Source organism: Cucumis melo, chromosome 12 (assembly GCF_025177605.1).
Source record: "Cucumis melo cultivar AY chromosome 12, USDA_Cmelo_AY_1.0, whole genome shotgun sequence".
In the NCBI taxonomy this organism is placed as follows: Eukaryota; Viridiplantae; Streptophyta; class Magnoliopsida; order Cucurbitales; family Cucurbitaceae; genus Cucumis; species Cucumis melo.
In genome coordinates, this window is record NC_066868.1 from 12,258,169 (window position 1) to 12,282,448 (window position 24,280).

Genomic DNA, 24,280 nt, shown 5'->3' on the forward strand with positions numbered 1-24,280 from the left:
CATTATCTTTTATGGTCGAAAAATTAACAAATTGAACCCGTTGAAGTTTATGTTTGGGAAAAGTGGACTCATTTGAAAAAGCTTATATTTTTTATCTTTTGATGATGAAAATGATGTAAGTATGGAATACTTGAAAGGATTAATTATTTTTCCTACTCTCTCCGTCTCATTAATACTACACATTACTACTCTCTCCGTCTCATTAATACTTCACTAATGTGTTAAATTAAAGTGACCAATTCAACTTATAAACTCAATAAAATGTAAAAGTCAAAATAAAAAAATAACGAAATGAACCAGCATTTGCTCAAAATATAAAATCTTAGAGTATCCATATACCTGAATTAACTGAATTGTTTAGAAGTTTAACTTATAACTCAAAAAGAAAATAATAGATTTTACTACAAGAAATTGGAATGTTCTTGACGCACAAAACGACATCGGAAGAAAATACGTTGGGACAAAGACCTCTCCCCAACGATGTTTTGTACATGTCGGAAAACGACAATCAAAATATTTAATTATTAACATGTTCCGATGTCGTCAATGTGTCATCGGCAAACAAGAACCCATTCCCAACATTTTCATCATGTAGTGCGCTGGAAATAGTTAGCAATAAAATAATTTATAGCTTTTCTCTCGACGGTCCATGCATGGCATCGGGAATAAGTAACCCTGTTTCCGACGCCCCATGGATGGTGCGAGAATGGGAACCCCTGTTTCCGACGGCACTCGTAATGCGTCGGGAATAGTCATCTCTGTTCTTGACTCCGTGCATGGGTCAGAAATGTTCAAAAATTAATTATGTCAGATCACGATTCTAGATGTCCCATACATGGCATTGGGAATGGATTTGGGGTTTCTTGATGCCATTAGTGATTTGTCGGGAATGTTTCTGGTTATTTTCGACGAATCATTAATGGTGTTAAGAATAGGGGGAATCTCCCGATGTTTTCATGGTTCATCGGGAGTTCCCTTATATAAACATGTTTCAATTACATAATCGAAACAAAGAGAAAGAGATCAGAGACATTCGGAGCGAAAATGAAAAGAAGGAGAAGAGGAAGAGAGTTTATGGTCGCCGTCGTGCCCCTACCGTTGTCTGTCGTCTCTCATCCCTATTTCGGTAAGTTTAAAAACTCTTAAATGTTAGTTTAGGTTAGGTTAGTTTAATTAGTTTAGTTTTTTTTTTTAAAAAAAAATAGTTTTAGGATATTTCTTTTGAATAGATTTTGGTTTTTAAGTTGAAATTTTGAATGTGTGGGTTGAAAATTTAGGGGGTATTTGAAAAATTGAAGTTTGAATCATATCGTTGAGAGGGAGGGGGTTGAATTGAAATTTTGAAGGGGGTGGGGGGTTTAATTAGGTGTAGGAAGGAGGTGGGGCGTTTCAATTGAAAATTTGAGGGGGTTAGGGTCGAAAAATTGAGGGGGGAAGGGGTGAAATTGAAAAATTCAAGGGGGAGGTCGTATTGAAAACTTTATAGGGGCAATGACTATTATTGTTTTAAAGATTTTGTAATTTATGGTTGTGATTTGTTTTGACTATCCTATAGTTATGGTATCCTTTAGTTTAAATTTAGTTGTTTATTTCTTAATAGTTATGGTAGCCTAAGTCCCGCAAGACGACGGGCAGTGCTAGTAGTTCCTTGACCACGTATTCGCAATCCAGGGAGTATGAATTACGGATCGAGCTTGATGAAACTAAACGAGCGATTGAAGAACAAAGAAAGACATTAGAGATGTTGGCTTCACAAGTGGAACAAATGGGAAAGCTGTAACGACCCAACTCCTTATACTGAATCGAAGTCATTACTCAATATAGAACAAGTGGTTTAAGTCATAAAATTTTATTAAAAGCATACGGTTCAAGAAATTCATTTATAAAAGCATAAACAAGGTAGTCGTGCAAAAATGTAAAAACGTTCTGAAATCCTACTCGGGCCCTATCTACATAAAAGATAGTGAAAAATAAAAAAAGTACTCAAACTCAAATGCTAAAATCTGAAATAAGAAATAAGCGGAAGCGGTAGTCCCTATGGCCCTCCTCGGTCTCACTTCGGGTCGCTCGCCAGTTTGCCCTTGCCCTTGCCTCGTCCTCTACCTGAAAACATAAAATGGAGAGAATGAGTATAAAAATACTCAGTAAGGGACCCACTACTAGTCCCACTAGGTGCCTGTTAACTTCCTGTTAGAGTCCTGATAACTGGTACCCAATCTCTGGCACGTTCCCGAACACGTGCAATCATGCGCTCCCGTAGGAACGTAACTCTGGTCTTCGGTGCCCGGGGACACCTAGGACAGTCGGGATGCGAGGACCCCGTCGAGTCACTCGAGTCATGTCTATATCATGCTAGACTGGCGTCCCGTCGGACCACACAGTCCTCAATAGGTGGTGATCCCGAAGGACACCCATGCAGGTACGACTCTAACAGAATCAAGCTAACAGGTACCCTAATTGCAGTATACATACACATGGCATCAGCATATAACATGTCACATAATCATTTCTACATTCTCCGTCCCGACATTCGTCGTAACCATAATGGATCTTGCCACACATAACAGGCTATAGCACAACTATATCGTCATTTGCATCATACTAGCGTTTATTTCAGGCATCATACTGTCAAATCCTCAATATGCAACATAGGGCATACACAGTCTCATACTTCAAACATGAAACTAGTAGTAGAATCTCTTACCTGGAGATTCACTCGACGAGTCCTAACCGCAAGACACGTGTGCTTTCCAAGCAACGGGATCCTAAATATTTAATAACGCCAAAGTTCGTAAATAAGTCACCAACGGCTAACGGTTAAAACTCGGTTGAAATAACTTACCCCAGAAAAGGTTGCAGTGGTTGAGCCCCTACTGAAGAAAATCTCCCGCTGCAGCAGTTACTCGGTCCAAGACGTTCCTTAGGAAAAATAATTTAATTTAGTCCAAATTAAATTATTTAGCGCCCAAAACATTGGGTCGTATTGGGGAAATGCCCAAAATAAATACTTAATTTACCAAAAATAGGTGGGAGGAGCCAAAATAAGCTTGGCGGCTCGGCTGGAAAATAGGGCAGGAACCGGCTCGGCTTGGAGGCTGGAGATCGGCTCGGCTCGCGGTGCAGACAGGCGCGGCTCAGCTTGGACAGGAACTACGCGTGCGGCTCGGCTTGCAACAGGAGGGAGACGCGGCTCGGCTACGCAGAAGCGCGCGGCGCGGCTCACACGCGGGTGCACGCGGGCGCGGGTCGGTTTCCGGAATACGGCGCGCGTTGGCTCGGGTCGCGGAGCGGGTCTTCGGTCGGGTCTGATCTTCGCGCAGAGTGACGCTGACTTCCGGACTCGGGTTGCGCGACGGGTTGCGGTGGTCCGGCTTAAATGCGGCTTCGCTCGGCGGCTGCGGACGGGGGCTGCTCGGCGTCGAAACGAAGCGACGCGATTCGGCTTCGGCTGGCCGCCACGATTCGGCTTGCAGACGCGATGGGCTTCGGCTTCGGCTTGCGACTCCCGACTGAAGGCGGCTTCGATCCTTGGCGTGCGGCGGCTTCGATCCTTGGCGCGCGGCGGCTCGACGTGGACCGATCTTCGACGCTGCTGGGAGACCGGCGTGGTGACCTACGGCGGTTGACTAGCGGCGGCGGCGGCGGCGGCGGCGGGGGAGATTGGGATTTAGGGTTTTCTTCTTTTTTTTTTTTTTCACTTCTTGGGGAAGAGGTGAACTACACGCTTTCCAAAGCCCCCTTTTATAAAAGAATTAATACTAAATAAAAAACATAAATATTATTTCTTTTATCCCCCCTTTTTTTTTTTCTTCCTACTTTAGTCCAAATAACAACCAACTTAACAAATTAAATCACCCACAAAAATCTCTAAATCTTCATTAATCACGAGTAAAAATTTCCTCAATTCGAAAGAAATTTCAAGAATTTTACTCTTAAGACGATAAAAAGGGAAGACAAATTTGGCGGGGCGTTACAATCTCCCCTCCTTAGAAAACTTTCGTCCTCGAAAGTTCTAATCCTCGAACAGCTCGGGGTACTGGGCTCTCATGTCCTCTTCTTTCTCCCACGTGGCCTCTTCCACTCCATGGTTCTGCCAAAGGATCTTGACCAGTGGGATTTCTCGACTGCGAAGCTTCTTGACCTCTCTTGCCAAGACCTCGACAGGCTGCTCCTCGTAGCTCAAGTTCTCGCTAAACTGTAGTGGCTCGAAGTCCACCACGTGTGTTGGGTCTGCGACATATTTCCTCAGCATGGAGATATGAAATACGTCGTGCACTGCAGCAAGGGATGGGGGTAGCGCCAAGCGATAAGCCACGGGGCCAATCCGCTCCAGTATCTCGAACGGCCCTACGAAGCGTGGACTCAGCTTCCCCTTCTTCGCGAACCTCAGAACACCCTTCATGGGTGCAACCTTCAGAAAGACCATATCTCCTACTTCGAACTCGAGATCCTTACGTCGTACATCAGCATAACTCTTCTGTCTGCTCTGTGCTGTCAGCATACGAGCTCGGATCTTCTGTATGGCTGCGTTGGTCGTCTGCACTAATTCGGGGCCTAGCATCCTCTGCTCTCCAACCTCGCCCCAGCAGACAGGGGATCTACAGCACTTGCCATACAGAGCCTCGAACGGTGCCATACCGATAGTAGCCTGGTAGCTGTTGTTATAGGCAAACTCCATCAGATGCAGATGGGAGTCCCAACTTCCTGAAAACTCTAGTACGCAGGCTCGCAACATGTCTTCTAAAATCTGGTTCAATCTCTCTGTCTGACCATCAGTCTGAGGGTGGAATGCCGTGCTGAAGTCCAACCTCGTACCTAATGCAAGTTGAAGTCCTTTCCAGAACTTCGATGTGAAACGGGCGTCTCTGTCTGAAATGATGGATACGGGTACTCCATGTAGTCTCACAATCTCTGTCATATATAGCTGCCCCCACTTACTGGCAGTGTAAGTGGATTTCCCTGGCACGAAATGGGCCGACTTCGTGAGTCTGTCGACCACGACCCAGATCACCGTGTAGCCCCTTAGGGTCTTGGGCAGTCCCGTAATAAAATCCATCGACACACTCTCCCACTTCCACCCTGGCACACTCAAGGGTTGCAACAACCCTGCTGGATGCTGCCTAGGTGCCTTCACCTGCTGGCACACCAAGCATCTACTGACAAATTCTGCCACATCCCTCTTCATGCCCCTCCACCAATAGACACTCCTTAAGTCCTGGTACATCTTCGTACTCCCAGGGTGCATGGTAAACGGGGAACTGTGAGCCTCAGTCAAAAGCTCCGTCTTAACTGCGCTGTCTTCCGGCACACAGAGGCGTCCTTCAAACATAAGGCCATCGTCAGAGGATATGGAGAAGCCTTCACCTTGCTCTGTCTCTACCACGCGACGCTTCTCTGCCAGATAAGGATCATTCAGCTGAGCAGCAATGATCTTTTGCCTCAAGGTTGGCTGGACTGTCAACTGCGCCAACTGTGCGGTAACCTCACCTACTGAGACTGCAATCTCTGCCCTCTCAAAGTCCCTGAGTAAGGGGGTCTGCTTGGTGATTAGCGCTGCTGAATGTGCAACTTTCCTACTTAGCGCATCAGCCACTACATTCGCTTTACCTGGGTGGTATAGGATCTCGCAGTCGTAGTCTTTCACCAACTCAAGCCACCTCCTCTGCCTCATGTTCAACTCCTTCTGGGTGAAGAAGTACTTCAGGCTCTTATGATCGGTGTAAATCTGAATCTTCTCACCGTACAGATAGTGCCTCCATATCTTCAGTGCAAAGACTACAGCTGCCAACTCCAAGTCATGGGTAGGGTAGTTCTGCTCATGGATCTTCAACTGGCGGGAGGCATAAGCAACTACCTTACCCTGCTGCATCAGGACACAACCTAGTCCCTTCTTGGAGGCGTCACTATAGATTACAAAGTTTCCCGAACCATCGGGCACTGTCAGGACCGGTGCAGTCACTAGCTTCTGTTTGAGCTCCTGAAAGCTCTTCTCGCAAGCTGGGCTCCAGACAAAAGGGGTTCCCTTCCTGGTCAACTGGGTCAACGGGCTGGCTATACGTGAGAAGTCTTCCACGAACCTCCTGTAGTAACCCGCCAAGCCCAGAAAACTTCGAATTTCACTAACCGTGGACGGTCGAGTCCAGTTGGTCACCGCTTCAATCTTTGCGGGATCTACTGAAACTCCCTCACTGGAAACCACGTGGCCAAGAAATGTCACCTTCCTTAACCAGAATTCACACTTGGAGAACTTGGCATACAACTTGTTGGCTCGAAGGGTCTCCAAAACTTGGTGTAAGTGCTCCTCGTGCTCAGCCTCAGTTTTTGAGTAAATGAGGATGTCGTCAATGAAGACTATGACGAACGAGTCTAGAAACTCCTTAAACACCCTGTTCATCAGATCCATGAATACTGCAGGAGCGTTAGTCAAGCCGAAAGACATCACAACGAATTCGTAATGTCCGTACCTCGATCGAAAGGCCGTCTTGGGGATGTCACCGTCCCTAATCCTCAACTGGTGATAGCCTGATCGCAGGTCGATCTTGGAGAAGACGGTGGCTCCCTGCAACTGATCGAACAGGTCATCAATCCTGGGCAAGGGGTAGCGGTTTTTGACTGTCACCTTGTTCAGCTCTCGGTAGTCAATACAAAGGCGCATTGACCCATCCTTCTTCTTCACGAACAATACTGGGGCTCCCCAAGGCGACACACTGGGCCGGATGAAGCCTTTGTCCAGCAACTCCTGTAATTGGACCTTCAACTCCTTTAGTTCGGCTGGAGCCATTCTGTAAGGGGCCCTCGAGATAGGAGCAGTGCCCGGCTCTAACTCGATGGCGAAGTCTACCTCTCTGGGGGGCGGAAGTCCTGGGAGTTCGTCTGGGAAAACGTCGGGGTACTCTCTTACCACGGGTTCGGAGGATAGGGAAACTTCTGGCTCTCTCACATCCACTACGCTTGCCAAAATACCCCAAGTACCCTGGCTGAGTAGTTTACTGGCCTTCATGGCTGAGATGACCTTGGGTATACATACCATACCTGCCCCCCTGAATTTGAAACTAGCCTCGGAGGGAGGGTTGAAAACAACTTCCTTGCCATAACAGTCTATATTGGCATGGTTGGCTGACAGCCAATCCATGCCTAGTATCACATCAAAATCCTGCATGTCTAACACTAGCAAGGTCACGTCTAACATACGATTCGCTATCTCTACCCGACATGCCTTTATTTGTTCTTTGGACAACAGGACCTCCCCAGATGGAGTAGAAACCGACAAAACACTACCCAAAGGCTCTACCTCTAAACCCACATGCTGAACGAAAACGGAGGATATAAACGAGTGGGATGACCCAGAGTCAAATAGCACAAAAGCATAGTGCCCCAAAATTGGGAGCGTACCTGTCACCACAGTGCCAGCTCGCTCGGCCTCCTGCCGGGTAGTGGCGAAAACTCTCCCCTGCTGGGCCGCAGAAGGCTGGGGCGGTGTCGTCTCAAAGGGTTTCCGAGGACACATATCAGCAGTGTGCCCCGGCTGTCTGCACCTAAGGCAGACTCCACTTCCAGCCAAGCAACGACCTCCGTGGACTCTCCCGCAGGTAGTACAAGCGGGTAGCTCTCTCAGAGTCCTCCCGGCTGCTGCAAGCTCCCGTCGGTGTCTCTGGAAGACACCTCCTGACCTCAGTGTTCGCTGCGGTGCTACGTCAGGCTGCGTCTCAACCTTTCTCTTCTGTCCCAAGGCTGACCCTCTGCCGGCAGCCTTAGACGCATCGGCTCTCTCAGGCAGGCTCAAATCCAGTGCTATACGTAGTGCATCAGCATGCGTGGCTGGGCGGAGGGCTCTGACAATGCCCTGAAGGTCTAGCCTGAGTCCTCTAACAAATTTCTCCGTCCTGGCAGCCTCATCTCTTACCATATCGGGAGCAAAGCGGGACAGCATATCGAACTCGGCGTCGTACTGCTCCACCGTCATGTCGCCTTGCTCCAAGTTTAGGAACTCTTGCAGCTTGGCGTGCTTCACATTGGCGGAGAAAAACTTAGCATAGAAGTTCTCCTTGAACTGCTCCCATGTTATTTTGCTTACATCGCCCCCTAGCATTCTCTCCGCGGTCTCCCACCAGGCGGTGCCCCTGTCCTCCAAGAAGAAGACTGCACACTGCACCTTCTGGTCTTCTGGGCACTTCATGTACCGGAAAATAGTCTCTATGGACGTCAACCACATTTGGGCCTTTGTGGGGTTGTCCATGGATCCGTCAAAGGTCTTGGGATTATACTTCCTGAAATCCCGTAAGTGTTTCGCCTCGGCCGACAGTTGAACTGGTACTGGTTGAGCTTCCTCAGGGGCTGGAGGAGCGACGGCCTGAGCCTGAACAGGGGCGGCCTGGGCCTGAGCAGGGGCGGCCTCGGCCTGAACAGGGGCGGCCTGGTTCTGCTGGGCGGCAAGGAAAGGCGCCAAAGCAGCTTGCAGCATGTCCTGATAACGCTGCTCCATTGCGGCGAGATCCGCCTGGGTGACCGGTGCGTTTGGGTCGACTGCCGGTGCAACAGGTGGCGCCTCCGGCTGGCCACGACCGGCTCCTCTGCCTCCCCTACCACCTCCTCGGCGTGTACCTCTACGTGGCGGCATTCTCCCTAAAATTCACCAACAAACTTCTCACCACAAGAACTTAACACCCTATATCTAGGTCTTAGACTATTCAGGCAAAATTGTAATCTTAACATTAGCAAGGCTTTAGACATACCTGGCGAGTGCCGAAGGACCGTATAGCCATAGGGTGAAGTAAAACCAAAAACAAAAATGACTTACATCGTAGGTCAGTCTACAGAACCTAAAACACTGTGCTCTGATACCAACTGTAATTACCCAACTCCTTATACTGAATCGAAGTCATTACTCAATATAGAACAAGTGGTTTAAGTCATAAAATTTTATTAAAAGCATACGGTTCAAGAAATTCATTTATAAAAGCATAAACAAGGTAGTCGTGCAAAAATGTAAAAACGTTCTGAAATCCTACTCGGGCCCTATCTACATAAAAGATAGTGAAAAATAAAAAAGTACTCAAACTCAAATGCTAAAATCTGAAATAAGAAATAAGCGGAAGCGGTAGTCCCTATGGCCCTCCTCGGTCTCACTTCGGGTCGCTCGCCAGTTTGCCCTTGCCCTTGCCTCGTCCTCTACCTGAAAACATAAAATGGAGAGAATGAGTATAAAAATACTCAGTAAGGGACCCACTACTAGTCCCACTAGGTGCCTGTTAACTTCCTGTTAGAGTCCTGATAACTGGTACCCAATCTCTGGCACGTTCCCGAACACGTGCAATCATGCGCTCCCGTAGGAACGTAACTCTGGTCTTCGGTGCCCGGGGACACCTAGGACAGTCGGGATGCGAGGACCCCGTCGAGTCACTCGAGTCATGTCTATATCATGCTAGACTGGCGTCCCGTCGGACCACACAGTCCTCAATAGGTGGTGATCCCGAAGGACACCCATGCAGGTACGACTCTAACAGAATCAAGCTAACAGGTACCCTAATTGCAGTATACATACACATGGCATCAGCATATAACATGTCACATAATCATTTCTACATTCTCCGTCCCGACATTCGTCGTAACCATAATGGATCTTGCCACACATAACAGGCTATAGCACAACTATATCGTCATTTGCATCATACTAGCGTTTATTTCAGGCATCATACTGTCAAATCCTCAATATGCAACATAGGGCATACACAGTCTCATACTTCAAACATGAAACTAGTAGTAGAATCTCTTACCTGGAGATTCACTCGACGAGTCCTAACCGCAAGACACGTGTGCTTTCCAAGCAACGGGATCCTAAATATTTAATAACGCCAAAGTTCGTAAATAAGTCACCAACGGCTAACGGTTAAAACTCGGTTGAAATAACTTACCCCAGAAAAGGTTGCAGTGGTTGAGCCCCTACTGAAGAAAATCTCCCGCTGCAGCAGTTACTCGGTCCAAGACGTTCCTTAGGAAAAATAATTTAATTTAGTCCAAATTAAATTATTTAGCGCCCAAAACATTGGGTCGTATTGGGGAAATGCCCAAAATAAATACTTAATTTACCAAAAATAGGTGGGAGGAGCCAAAATAAGCTTGGCGGCTCGGCTGGAAAATAGGGCAGGAACCGGCTCGGCTTGGAGGCTGGAGATCGGCTCGGCTCGCGGTGCAGACAGGCGCGGCTCAGCTTGGACAGGAACTACGCGTGCGGCTCGGCTTGCAACAGGAGGGAGACGCGGCTCGGCTACGCAGAAGCGCGCGGCGCGGCTCACACGCGGGTGCACGCGGGCGCGGGTCGGTTTCCGGAATACGGCGCGCGTTGGCTCGGGTCGCGGAGCGGGTCTTCGGTCGGGTCTGATCTTCGCGCAGAGTGACGCTGACTTCCGGACTCGGGTTGCGCGACGGGTTGCGGTGGTCCGGCTTAAATGCGGCTTCGCTCGGCGGCTGCGGACGGGGGCTGCTCGGCGTCGAAACGAAGCGACGCGATTCGGCTTCGGCTGGCCGCCACGATTCGGCTTGCAGACGCGATGGGCTTCGGCTTCGGCTTGCGACTCCCGACTGAAGGCGGCTTCGATCCTTGGCGTGCGGCGGCTTCGATCCTTGGCGCGCGGCGGCTCGACGTGGACCGATCTTCGACGCTGCTGGGAGACCGGCGTGGTGACCTACGGCGGTTGACTAGCGGCGGCGGCGGCGGCGGCGGCGGGGGAGATTGGGATTTAGGGTTTTCTTCTTTTTTTTTTTTTCACTTCTTGGGGAAGAGGTGAACTACACGCTTTCCAAAGCCCCCTTTTATAAAAGAATTAATACTAAATAAAAAACATAAATATTATTTCTTTTATCCCCCCCTTTTTTTTTCTTCCTACTTTAGTCCAAATAACAACCAACTTAACAAATTAAATCACCCACAAAAATCTCTAAATCTTCATTAATCACAAGTAAAAATTTCCTCAATTCGAAAGAAATTTCAAGAATTTTACTCTTAAGACGATAAAAAGGGAAGACAAATTTGGCGGGGCGTTACAATAAATGAATTTCTTGAACCGTATGCTTTTAATAAAATTTTATGACTTAAACCACTTGTTCTATATTGAGTAATGACTTCGATTCAGTATAAGGAGTTGGGTCGTTACAGCAAGGGATATGAGCAGAAAAAGCAGCAGATTCTATTCTGGGCATGAATGTGCAACCTATCGAAAGAAAGAGTCCTCTACTTCCCACCGTGGCAGCTAAAGTCCTTCTCAATATTCTGATCGCCTCGGTCGAAACTTTCCCCTTTCTTCCTTCAACCTCTCCGTGGGGTCGATCCGATACCTCCCTCTGGAAATACAAGGGCGGGCTAGTCTCATTCCGAAAGATAGAAGAGAGATTGCACCCCTTTTTCTGAAATTACATGCTCTCCGAACTCCTCTCGTGCCTATCGCTGTCTCCTTCGAGTAGGCACACCCCTGCACCCATCTTTCCTCCGCACCTGCACCCTACCTCTCTTTACCTCGCCCTGGCTAACTCCTTTCCCAGTCTTCTTTCTATATTATAGAACCTCTTGACTTCCTTCTTTTATTCAAATGCATCCGTTAGCTCTCGTGGGTCAAGCTGCTTTCCCTCCTTCTCCTTCTACACTCGAGCTCCTTCCCTCCTTTCGTAAGTAAGGGCGAACAACAAGGCAGCCGGATCGATATGAGCTCATAAAAGAGGCCGGAATTCGAATCATATAATGGCCCCTCCGGGGAACCCAGGAAGGCCTGTTCAAAAACATGGCTTTACCCCCTACGGGCTTCCCTGCTCTGGTTCACCTCCCCCTAGTAGAGAGAGGGAAGACTTTCTCTCCTCTGCTCTACTGATTAGGGGTATGGAGCCACCCTCGCTTTCATCAGCGTGCCATTAGACCGGGTCTCCACCCAGTTAATGGCGGTAGACTGAGACACAGTTTTCCGACAGCCACCCAGGATCTCTGGGCTCCAGAAAGAGCCTACCGATTGATGCCCTTTGTCCACCCCTAGTCGCGAACGATTAGTCTTCGGTTTCGGGCAGACATCCTTTGAAGAAATTCATATATGAGAAAAGCAATTTCATACCTTCCCTCGCTGGCCAGAGCGTAGCGACTGAATCTGCCCGGAGCCAGAGGGAGCGGAGCGACTTCCTTCATCTGCTTGGATTGCCCCTACGCCTAGCTACTGAATCTGCTTTCCCTACGCGTAGCGACTGAATCAGCTCTTGAATTAGTTAGTTCCTTCCTTCTTGCTTCTTCCTGGGTGGTCATTGCTTTGGCTAAGTCAACCTTTCTGGGATGCAATCTCCCTGATGATATAAGGATCAGACCATCTCTCGGTTCCCCGAACGAAGGGACAAAGGGGGGGCACATCAACTTATGAAAGAGGAGCCTCTAATGCCCAGTAAGGAACTGCCTCAAATTCAAGCGACTTCTGGTCTTGTACAGATGAAAGGTACCCGCGTAGTGGGCATTGAGAGGTTATAATGACCATTGGGATTAGGGAGACGTCATCTCTTTCATTCTCATTCGTCGGCTAATAAATAGATGATTCATTGTCTGGTCCATACATGTCTGACTTTCTTAGTCTACTGCTATTAGACGTTCAAATGATTACACCTTCAAACTTCCCTCAACCCTGGAACAAGTCAAATTCTCATTAAAAGGAGTAGAGGCAAAGAGGCTGCTCGACCTCTTAATAGAATTGAAAGCGTCTTTCAAGGCTCAAAGAATGATCGAAGGCTCAAAGAATATTGAGAGGACTCATTCATGGAACTAATATATAGGAGGGGTCCGACTAGAAACTGAAAGTGGGGCTGACTCTTTCAAGGCAGTGGAGGGAGTGAAGGTTGCCAAGTTCTCTTTGCCCGACGGACCGGTCTGAAAGTGCAAGACTAGTTCTCTCTCCTAAGCCCAATGAGAAGACAGAAGAAAGAATGAAGAAATGAGGGCTCGACTAAATGAAAGACGTTCGGACTTGAAGCATAAAGAAATTCAGACTTGGTTTGGAAAAGAGAAGATATGGAATACATCCTCGCATCCCTTCTTTCCTTTCAAGTGTAGACGACTATCCTCGAAGAAGGGCTTACGACGATGAATCTTGAGCACCGGTCCGTGGTAGTTTAATTAGACGAGAAAAGAAAGATCAAGCCTATGGCTCCCCGAAGGATAGGCTTTCTGACTTAGGCTTTTCCCACGTAGCCCTTCGTGTCTTTCCTTCCGCCATAAGAAAGGGGTTGATCCTAGAATATTTGACTCGGCTAGGCTTTCCTTCTCTAAGCTTTCTCTTGTTGGATAGGCTTGATTCAGTCTTTTTTAGGTTTCCTTGTTCATTGATCTCTTTCCGCAGAAAGGGAATGATAATCAGCCACTCGACTCTATCGGCGAACTCAAAGAGGAGATCCCGAACTTGAAGAAAGAGGGACCCACTATTAATAGATGTTCTCCACTGAACCTTTCTTATACGAGAATTCAGTAGGAGAAGGGTAGCTACGAATCAACAATAGGAACTGCGGAATAGGTTTCTGCTTTCTCGTGTAATCAGTCTCTTTCGAACTGGAGGGTTGAATCCCTCTCTTGTTCGGAATGAGCGGAGAGGCAAATATCAAGCCTTTTCACTGAACTCAATTTCCTTTGATTTGATACAATCAACCGATTTACTAATCGAAAAGTAAAGAGATCATGCCCTACGTAGGGCTTTGATGAGCGAAAGAGAGATAGGAAAAGAGCTTACCAATCGATCGAAGAAGGGTTTAGTAGTGATCCGATCGAAGAACAAGAACTTTCGAAGCAGACGACTCAAGGGCAAGGGCTCCAAGTCCTTCCCCTATATTCGGGTGAGGCCTCCAACTCTGCTGCTTCCCTCAAGACGGGTGCCAGAGTTCTAGGACCGAGACTTCTCCCTTTAGAAAGAGGTCGTTGAAGAAAAGAAGCTCGACCAGCAGGTTATTCAATATGCGAGAACATATTCAATATACTACTTTTCTCGAAAGAGTCATCACCGGATCGTAACCCCGCAGCTCAACTTCTTAGTTTACCCTAGGCTTTCCTCTCCAACTTTCTCTAGTTTGAGAACTGAAGCTCGTAGGACGTGAAGCTCTTCACTCTGCTTTCCTAACTGGATAAGTAGGCTAGGCTTTCGGAATATTGCTCGGCCGTAGAAGGCATCAAAATGAACCTTCTTCATTGATTGAACTGCTTTCCCCGCTACGTGGCTTTCTTTGCGCCTTCTTCGTCTTCTTTTTATTCCTTCAAATTCAATGAAAACCGTCCGGACTCCAGCACTCCTCTTAAGTCGCTTCGCTAGGCTTTCTCTTTCCGACTTTTCATACCGCCTCAATGAGAATAAAGTCAAAGACTTTGAGAGGAGTTGAATGAGCTTTCTTCTTTATTATCTCTTGTCTTCTTTATTTTCTTTAACCTCTTCCTTTCATTGCTTTCCCATTATTTTCTGACTTTCTTTCCTAATTTCTCTTTTAGAGTTGATAAGTTTGACTTCCATGAATGAGTCCGACCTATCCACTGAAAGTAGCGGAGGAGTCTTGTCTCCCTGCTTTCGTCTTCTTATATCCTCTTCTCTGGATTTAGTGGAATTCGAACAAGTCCAAGAACAAGGAAAAAAGAATGATCGAGGAAGGATCAATGAAATATGATTGATGCAATTCAATTCCATAAATCAGTCCAAGAAATTCAAAGTGGAAGGATCATATTCTTTTTTGATGCCTTCGGACGGTTCTCAGTTGAAGCAGATTCAGAGGATAAAGGCTCGACACCAGTAGTCGCAGTTGCTGGAGAGGCAGGAGCCCTTTCTCTGGCTTTTCTTTCTTCGTCAGTGGTTGCAGTAGCTCCTTTTCTTGCTGCAGAGCCTGCCTTCTTGATTTCATTGACCTTCTTCCCGTCCTCCGGACTACCATAAATCAGAGATTAGGAGAAGGCCATAAAAAGATAGGGGACCTCAATGAGGGCCCACTCCGCGGACTTTCTTCCGCCCCCTCTTCCTATGGTCGAGCTACTTCCGTCCCTCCTTCGGAGTAGTCTGAAAACCTTTGCCTTTATTCTTCTTCTGACTGAACTTTCCTTTCATTTCACTCTTCCTTATTAAAAACCTACTAAAAAGATTCAAGCCTATGATTATCATTCCATTTTCACTTTCTTCCCGTCCTCCGGACTACCATAAATCAGAGATTAGGAGAAGGCCATAAACGGAGTCGAAACTGAAAGAACTCTCCCGTAGGTCTCCTTCCATCTCTCCTTCTAAGATAATACTAATACGAGAACTCAATTCAAAGAATGAGAAATCTCCTCTAAGTCCTTTTTCTCTTTGTCTTTATCTTTCAAGTAATTCCCACTCCGCGGTGGGTAAAGCTTCTGATCTCGACTTCGTTATATAACTAACTCGAACTCCTTCTCACCTTTCTCACTTTTCATGAAAAAGAGGTGGTTCAAAGAATGATCGAAGTCAGATCTCTATATAAGAAAGAAAACCCCCCGGAAATGGGATTGTCGGTGGAAGAGTTCCGGTTGGTAAGAAGGACAATGCCCCCTAACCCGCACTGATCCCTCCTATGTTCGCGCGATAGAGACCTTGATCTTTCCTATGTGTGCCTCCCAGGAAGACGGAGTTTGGAATTGAGGTGGCACAAGAAGAGGTCCAAGAAAAGGAAAGCCGTCAGTCAATGAATCGAGAAGAAAAGGAGCAATTATCTCATAGGCACTATGGGTGGTCTCGCCTAATTCTGGAATCAAAGAAAGAGTGGGTTTGCCGCCCATCATGTGATTCTCATATTTAAGGGCCCATGGCCTTTCCTTTAGAGGTAGAGGCGGAGTAAGGCGCGAAGCGAAGCGACTGTTAAGGAGTGCAAGTTGACCTACTAAATAAGGCCTCAGAGCCCTATCCATGAATTTCTCATTTCAGGCGGAAGGAAAGCCTACCATGAAAAAGAGTTTCAAGCAAGGCGCAGTGCATTACCTAGAAAGCGCACACCGGAAGACCTTGAATTGGGCGGCGCTTCGCTGACTATTGATTGAAGTGAGACTTCTCGCTTCCGATCCTTATCGCACCGAAGATAGTTGGAGTTTGCCTCCTGGATAGCTACTTGGTCTCGAAGAAGACGACGACGGATGCGAGAACAAGGGGCGGGCCCTCTCCTCTTTCCTTTCGAACCTCTGATCCAGTGGCGCCTACCGGATACATGGGGGAGTGAGCAAGGGCTTGATTGAGTGGGGCTAAGCTAGCCTTAGAAATCGAGATCTACCTTTTCTTCTTTCCAAAATCAGAACTCCGCTCCAGCCAAGAACATCGATCAGTCGCTTCGCTTCTTTCTCTCGCACTCCGCTCCTATTCTTTGAGTTCCATCTTTTATACATTGTTATATGAGAAGGAAGGAACTCATATTCATTCGGCCTCAGTAGTTTAATTATGAGTGGAAAATCTCTTTCGCAAATTCTTTGCTTACGCGTCCGAAGCCTTTTTTCTCAAATTCTGATCGCCTTTGTTTTTGGTTCTACGTAGCTTAATTAGTCCAAATTCTGATCGCCTCTTTTCGCAAATTCTTTGCGCCTTATCACCACTAAAAGAAAAGCTCTTCTGAGTCCGAACGTCTTTCATTTAGTCGAGCCTTGTGAATTGCCCTTGTTCATTGACTGATCTTTCTTCCTCTTTCTCGTAAACTCTGTGTCTTTCCTTTCTCCTCTCCCTTCTTCAGCAGGCTTGACAGCTTCCATTGGTGTGAAGCAAGTTCAGTGGCTTCATTCAGTCTCATTCATATTAGTCCCTGTCCCTCGGTGTGGTCAGTTGGATAGGCTTGAATCTAAGATCAATATTCTTGGTTGAAAGTCCGACTATCCACTGAAGAAAGTAGTCAAAACCTAGCATTTTTTTCATTTGAGCTAAAGATCAAGCCTAGCGATTCCCACTCCGCGAAGAAAGTCTTTGACTTTGCCCTGACATTTCTCAATTTCTTTTTTGGTCACTGATGAAAATCGAGTGAATTTTGCTTTTCTCGTGAATGAGAGACTTTCTTCATTGATTCAGTCGAGCCCTTGTTCATCGATCTGATTCTGAGAAATCGGAACCTACGGCAAGGAAGTGAATATGGAAGAAGACTACGGAGTGGGCGTCAACAGCCAGGACAAAGTAGCTCATCTGGGACAAGAACTTCTAAAAGAGGAACTGCTCCTCTCCTTTCAGTCGAGCCATTTCATTCCTCTCCTCGACTTTCTCTTATTTAGTTTAGGGGTCTTACCGGGCTTCCTAACCTTCTGTGTTCCCGGAAAACCGATCCTGTAGCGTAGGTCTCCGATCGCTTATCCTTCCTTTTCTCTTGAGAGCGGAACCTTCTTCTTCAGTCCCATTCAGATGGAGGAGAGAGATGGAGAATGATTGAATGAGAATCAAAGACGTGAATTCATTCCATTTTCCCCGTATTTCAGGCTGACCCTTGTAAACACATATGTAATGGTCAAAGACGCTGCTCGACGAGCTGGGAAGGATCCATTTTTCGATTCGCCCCCTTGCTCTTTTTCTAGTTTTCCTGTGAAGGAGGAGGAAAGGGGGGTTGAAGATGGAAGTGAAATAAGTAAAGATCGCATCGACTAAGACGAGTCAGAAATGGGATAAAGAAAGTTGTAGGCCCGCCTTATAAGGAGCGATCCGATCGATCGAAGACGAAGACTCTATTCTATCATATACTCTCTTTCCCCTTGTTCATCGATCAGTCCGAAGGACTAATTTCATGGTCCTTGTTCGCAAATTCTTTGCGCCTTTCTTTTTGCTTCGGATCAAAGAGGTCTGGAGGACGGGTTCGCAACTCCTACGGAGCCTGATTCTGAAATCTGATTTTCACCCTTTATTCACAACTCGTCCGGTTCGCAAATTCTTTGCTCCTCTCCTATATTTTTTTCGTAGAGTACCTTCGCTCCTCTCCTTCCTAACCTCAGTCTCAAATTCTTTGATCCTCTCCTATATTTTTTTCGTAGAGTACCTTCGCTCCTCGCCTTTCAGTCGGGCCTCAGTAGCTTAATTATTCAATCTACCATATTCATCTTTTGGAGAATCTGTAAGAGAGAATACGAAAAAATCGTTATTGGGGGAAGCTGCTCTATATATTGAGGCTTTCCTCGCCCGATCAATCCCCTATCACCTTCGGTGCCTCCTTGTGGTCCTTCTACTCGTACTGCTTAGACTGATGATCCCGGCAACATCTCTTTCTTCTCAAACTGATTCCGAAAGAGCTCAGACTCCAGTTATTCATTCCGGTATAGTAGAGAGAGATAATAAAGAGATGAGAGCGCGCGCGTCCTACTACACCCTATTTTCTAGTGCAAAAGACTTCCTCTCAAGCCGAGCGCTTTCCTTTGTCCTCTATGGAGGAGAATGCTGCTTAAAGTAGTACCTCCCGTCCGTCTGACTCTTAGACTGCCGATTGAGAGTAAAGAAGAGCTGGTCGAGACTGAACCTCTGGTCTTAAGAAGGTGAACCACCGTCAAGATCAATTAGTCAGGTTTTTGGCCTAGGCTTGAGATTTTGTCTTCTTATATATATAAGATCATCACTTATGTTCTAGGGTGGATGGACACAATATTGAGCAGCGGTCTAGCATCAGATCCCACAGAGGTAGGCCGGATCTCAGAGGCAGAAGTCGCTTAGTTTCGATCTTCATGCTCTCTCAACTCCTACGGAGCCTCGTCAAAGATGCGGCTGATCCTGATTTTCTGATGAGAAATAGAAAAAGGAAGGAAGTGAATATGGATCAAAATCAGTCCGACGGAATATACAAAGTGCCATTGCTCATACGAACTCTGATTCATGAAATACCGTCATCACACTGGTACTTGGCGGAGAAGTTTGAATATGCCTAGTTCTCTCGCTTAGAATAGGACCAAGAATCGGTACAAAGGGAAGGAAGATCTCTCATGACCCCACTGCCACTAAATTGAGTTTCTACACGATCCGACCGATTCTTTTCATTGCATTCTTTCTCTGGTTCGGAGGTCAATTCAACTAGTTAGCCCGCCCAGCCTGAAAGTCTTCTCAATTCTTGGTACCCGAGGCATCCGTTGATGGATAAGCTGGATCCTACTCTGCTGACCGGCAAGGTTATCAGAAAGGAGAGGTAAGAAAGAAGTCGATCAGAGGAGAGAAGGAATTGAGAAGAAGGGGAGATCTTGTGCAAGGTTTACGAAAGAGAGAGAGAGAGATTCCACCTAACTTAGATGAGTAGGACTAGCCCGCCAAGAGTCCGAGCTTGATCTTAGTCTTGCGGAAGAGGTATCATACTCAAAGGATAAGGATCCGAAGCTAGGGAGTCGGCTGTCCCCTCGTCTGACTTAGTTGGGGAGTACCGCGTAGTGGGTAGGGGAATTTCATAACTAAGAGTTTCATGAGTTCGAGTCAGACACTGCGAGAGATACTGGATCGAGAGTAGAAGAAAGGTTTGATTCTGGGATTCTGAGAAGTGCTGTTGAGAAAGAAAGTCAATGAAGAAGGCGGAAAGAATTTGCGAACAAGGAGCGGTAATAGCTTCGAAGTAATAGCTGCCGAGCTTTCATACAGGTGCTTTCCCGATCAGACGAGGGTAAGGGGACCAGGCTAGGCCCAGTATCAGATTAGGAATCTTTAGATCTTCATAGTCATATTACAGTCATTCTCAGGAGAGAAGATCTCTTTCAAGAGGCGGCCCGTATCGGTTAGGTATGATAAGGATCCCTTTGGGGTTGGGGTTGAAGAGGAAGAAAGGTCAGACCGCGCGCGAACTCAAAATATGGAGTTCTAGAAGGAGCCAGATAGGCGAAAGAAGAGAGACTGGATTGACCGGATGGGAGTTCTATCTCTAAGAATCAGGCAGAAAGAGCAGAAGAAGCATAAGGCAGAAGAAGAAGGGGCCCTCGACTAAACCCCTCCCCCTATTAGGAGAAGGGCAGGGGAATCTGAAGTACCCCTTTGTTTAAGCTAGGGCATAAAAGGGCGGACGAGTCCGAGCTTGATCTTTTTCTTTCAGCAGTAGTTCTAGCCCTGAGTCAAGTTTGTAATAGTCTCGTAAATCATCAAAAGAGTAGCGGTTCTACCAGTGGAGGTTTCAGTCGCTTTTCTTGCAGGATCAGTCCTCATTTCTGATATATAAGCTAAGCTCAGATTATTTGTATAGATAACTAGGAAAGAACTCGATTCCTGAAATTCATTCTCAATTCATTAATGAATAAAGAAGCTATACAAGAGGCCCCGCCGAGCGGCTCGACCGGGCGATCGCGGATTAATACGACTTGAATCAAGACCACGAAGCTTGGAAAGGAATCAGGAGAAAAGCCGTCTCGAGGGAGAAGATATATATAGGCGAGACGGAGAGGAGCGAAGGAAGCCGCTTTACTGCTTACTGTCCGTCAGACGAAGAAAAAGCTACGAAGGACAGGAACCCAACCCCACACCGCTCCGTGCTTTCAGTTTCTAGTCGGACCCCCAGATAAGAGAATATCAAAGATTCCACTCTCCCGGTCCGTGCTAGCTTAATTAGTACGCCGTGCCCTCCTACTTTGAATCCGTATCTCTTCTTGTTTCAGTTCTTGTCGTAGAAGTTGAAAGAAGCTTATAAAAAAGATCAAGATCTCCATCTCTCACTAACTCATTGAAAAGAGGGACAAAGTCGACAAGAGGGACGCGCCTAAAGCTAGAACTCCTTTGACATAAGAAAAGATGGGGAGGTTCTTTTAGTGGAATGAATGATTTTTAGTGGAATCAGACTCCTTCTACGCGGTCCGGAGGGTCTCATTATCTAATGAGACTAATAGGACTTCGGACCACTAAAAGCTGGCGCTTTCCTCTTACTAGACACAAAGAAAGAAAGCCACGTAGCCTTCGCCTAGGGCGAAAGGAAAGGAGTCAAAGGATAAGGGAAATACCATCAACCCCAGGTTCAGAAGATTCAACGGAAGCATCTATAGTAGCTTCAAGGGAGTCAACTCCAGGTAATGAGGCTTCAAGCCTTCCATCATCAAGTCAGAAATCTCACCCTAGGGACTGATCGATGTTCTTGGTAGGCTTTCTCTTTCTGGCTGATTTTCTTGTCTTTTTTCTACTATTAGACCTTTCCTTCTTCTTCCCTATGCACTCGACCAAGAGTCAGTACATAATTAGATTGATGTCTACCATACTCTAGACTAGATTTGAATATCTAATACGTGAACAAAGACTTGCAAGAAGAAAATGTACTACTGTGGGCCTAGGGGAGCAAGCAGCTAGCTTCAGTTCTTTACTCAGCCTCAATGGGAGTGGCTCTACTGTTAAGGAGATAAAGGGAATTAGAATTAGAGTGAGCGCTTGAATTTTGGACTCCTCCAGCCCCTGAGGAAGCTCAACCAGTACCAGTTCAACTGTCGGCCGAGGCGAAACACTTACGGGATTTCAGGAAGTATAATCCCAAGACCTTTGACGTCTCTATGGACGTCAACCACATTTGGGCCTTTGTGGGGTTGTCCATGGATCCGTCAAAGGTACATGAAGTGACGGCCTGAACAGGGGCGGCCTGGGCCTGAGCAGGGGCGGCCTCGGCCTGAACAGGGGCGGCCTGGTTCTGCTGGGCGGCAAGGAAAGGCGCCAAAGCAGCTTGCAGCATGTCCTGATAACGCTGCTCCATTGCGGCGAGATCCGCCTGGGTGACCGGTGCGTTTGGGTCGACTGCCGGTGCAACAGGTGGCGCCTCCGGCTGGCCACGACCGGCTCCTCTGCCTCCCCTACCACCTCCTCGGCGTGTACCTCTACGTGGCGGCATTCTCCCTAAAATTCACCAACAAACTTCTCACCACAAGAACTTAACACCCTATATCTAGGTCTTAGACTATTCAGGCAAAATTGTAATCTTAACATTAGCAAGGCTTTAGACATACCTGGCGAGTGCCGAAGGACCGTATAGCCATAGGGTGAAGTAAAACCAAAAACAAAAATGACTTACATCGTAGGTCAGTCTACAGAACCTAAAACACTGTGCTCTGATACCAACTGTAACGACCCAACTCCTTATACTGAATCGAAGTCATTACTCAATATAGAACAAGTGGTTTAAGTCATAAAATTTTATTAAAAGCATACGGTTCAAGAAATTCATTTATAAAAGCATAAACAAGGTAGTCGTGCAAAAATGTAAAAACGTTCTGAAATCCTACTCGGGCCCTATCTACATAAAAGATAGTGAAAAATAAAAAAAGTACTCAAACTCAAATGCTAAAATCTGAAATAAGAAATAAGCGGAAGCGGTAGTCCCTATGGCCCTCCTCGGTCTCACTTCGGGTCGCTCGCCAGTTTGCCCTTGCCCTTGCCTCGTCCTCTACCTGAAAACATAAAATGGAGAGAATGAGTATAAAAATACTCAGTAAGGGACCCACTACTAGTCCCACTAGGTGCCTGTTAACTTCCTGTTAGAGTCCTGATAACTGGTACCCAATCTCTGGCACGTTCCCGAACACGTGCAATCATGCGCTCCCGTAGGAACGTAACTCTGGTCTTCGGTGCCCGGGGACACCTAGGACAGTCGGGATGCGAGGACCCCGTCGAGTCACTCGAGTCATGTCTATATCATGCTAGACTGGCGTCCCGTCGGACCACACAGTCCTCAATAGGTGGTGATCCCGAAGGACACCCATGCAGGTACGACTCTAACAGAATCAAGCTAACAGGTACCCTAATTGCAGTATACATACACATGGCATCAGCATATAACATGTCACATAATCATTTCTACATTCTCCGTCCCGACATTCGTCGTAACCATAATGGATCTTGCCACACATAACAGGCTATAGCACAACTATATCGTCATTTGCATCATACTAGCGTTTATTTCAGGCATCATACTGTCAAATCCTCAATATGCAACATAGGGCATACACAGTCTCATACTTCAAACATGAAACTAGTAGTAGAATCTCTTACCTGGAGATTCACTCGACGAGTCCTAACCGCAAGACACGTGTGCTTTCCAAGCAACGGGATCCTAAATATTTAATAACGCCAAAGTTCGTAAATAAGTCACCAACGGCTAACGGTTAAAACTCGGTTGAAATAACTTACCCCAGAAAAGGTTGCAGTGGTTGAGCCCCTACTGAAGAAAATCTCCCGCTGCAGCAGTTACTCGGTCCAAGACGTTCCTTAGGAAAAATAATTTAATTTAGTCCAAATTAAATTATTTAGCGCCCAAAACATTGGGTCGTATTGGGGAAATGCCCAAAATAAATACTTAATTTACCAAAAATAGGTGGGAGGAGCCAAAATAAGCTTGGCGGCTCGGCTGGAAAATAGGGCAGGAACCGGCTCGGCTTGGAGGCTGGAGATCGGCTCGGCTCGCGGTGCAGACAGGCGCGGCTCAGCTTGGACAGGAACTACGCGTGCGGCTCGGCTTGCAACAGGAGGGAGACGCGGCTCGGCTACGCAGAAGCGCGCGGCGCGGCTCACACGCGGGTGCACGCGGGCGCGGGTCGGTTTCCGGAATACGGCGCGCGTTGGCTCGGGTCGCGGAGCGGGTCTTCGGTCGGGTCTGATCTTCGCGCAGAGTGACGCTGACTTCCGGACTCGGGTTGCGCGACGGGTTGCGGTGGTCCGGCTTAAATGCGGCTTCGCTCGGCGGCTGCGGACGGGGGCTGCTCGGCGTCGAAACGAAGCGACGCGATTCGGCTTCGGCTGGCCGCCACGATTCGGCTTGCAGACGCGATGGGCTTCGGCTTCGGCTTGCGACTCCCGACTGAAGGCGGCTTCGATCCTTGGCGTGCGGCGGCTTCGATCCTTGGCGCGCGGCGGCTCGACGTGGACCGATCTTCGACGCTGCTGGGAGACCGGCGTGGTGACCTACGGCGGTTGACTAGCGGCGGCGGCGGCGGCGGCGGCGGGGGAGATTGGGATTTAGGGTTTTCTTCTTTTTTTTTTTTTTCACTTCTTGGGGAAGAGGTGAACTACACGCTTTCCAAAGCCCCCTTTTATAAAAGAATTAATACTAAATAAAAAACATAAATATTATTTCTTTTATCCCCCCTTTTTTTTTTTTCTTCCTACTTTAGTCCAAATAACAACCAACTTAACAAATTAAATCACCCACAAAAATCTCTAAATCTTCATTAATCACGAGTAAAAATTTCCTCAATTCGAAAGAAATTTCAAGAATTTTACTCTTAAGACGATAAAAAGGGAAGACAAATTTGGCGGGGCGTTACAAAAGCTTATAGAAGGAATGAGTTGGGCACAAAGAGGACCATGATCCCTTATAGTACGTATATATGTCTCCATTGTTAATTTTT

General features: G+C 47.1%; 1 protein-coding gene across 6 annotated transcripts; it reads right to left on the bottom strand.

Annotated features, from left to right (window-relative positions):
• Positions 1-1,864: 1,864 nt before the first annotated feature.
• Positions 1,865-24,103, bottom strand: LOC127144419 (uncharacterized). 6 transcript variants are annotated; one of them, XM_051080329.1, is made up of 4 exons: positions 23,064-24,103; positions 9,774-9,834; positions 7,393-9,172; positions 1,865-2,103 (listed from the first exon to the last, which is right to left on the bottom strand). In XM_051080329.1, the coding sequence occupies exons 3-4, from the start codon at positions 8,615-8,617 to the stop codon at positions 2,054-2,056; spliced, it is 1,275 nt and encodes a 424-aa protein (XP_050936286.1). In that variant the 5' UTR covers positions 8,618-9,172; positions 9,774-9,834; positions 23,064-24,103; the 3' UTR covers positions 1,865-2,053. The 6 variants fall into 6 exon arrangements, with proteins under 6 accessions (XP_050936286.1, XP_050936287.1, XP_050936285.1 ...); XM_051080330.1 differs by lacking the exon at positions 9,774-9,834 and adding an exon at positions 22,926-22,986; XM_051080328.1 differs by lacking the exon at positions 23,064-24,103 and adding an exon at positions 9,912-10,875.
• Between the last annotated feature and the right edge of the window lie 177 nt (positions 24,104-24,280).

Excerpts from the sequence above, each read along its gene's own strand:
- LOC127144419 (XM_051080329.1), bottom strand. The coding sequence starts at position 8,617 with ATGCCGCCACGTAGAGGTACACGCCGAGGAGGTGGTAGGGGAGGCAGA. Across the intron at positions 2,104-7,392 it reads AGCTGGCACTGTGGTGACAG|GTAGAGGACGAGGCAAGGGC; the intron begins GTACGCTCCCAA and ends TTATGTTTTCAG.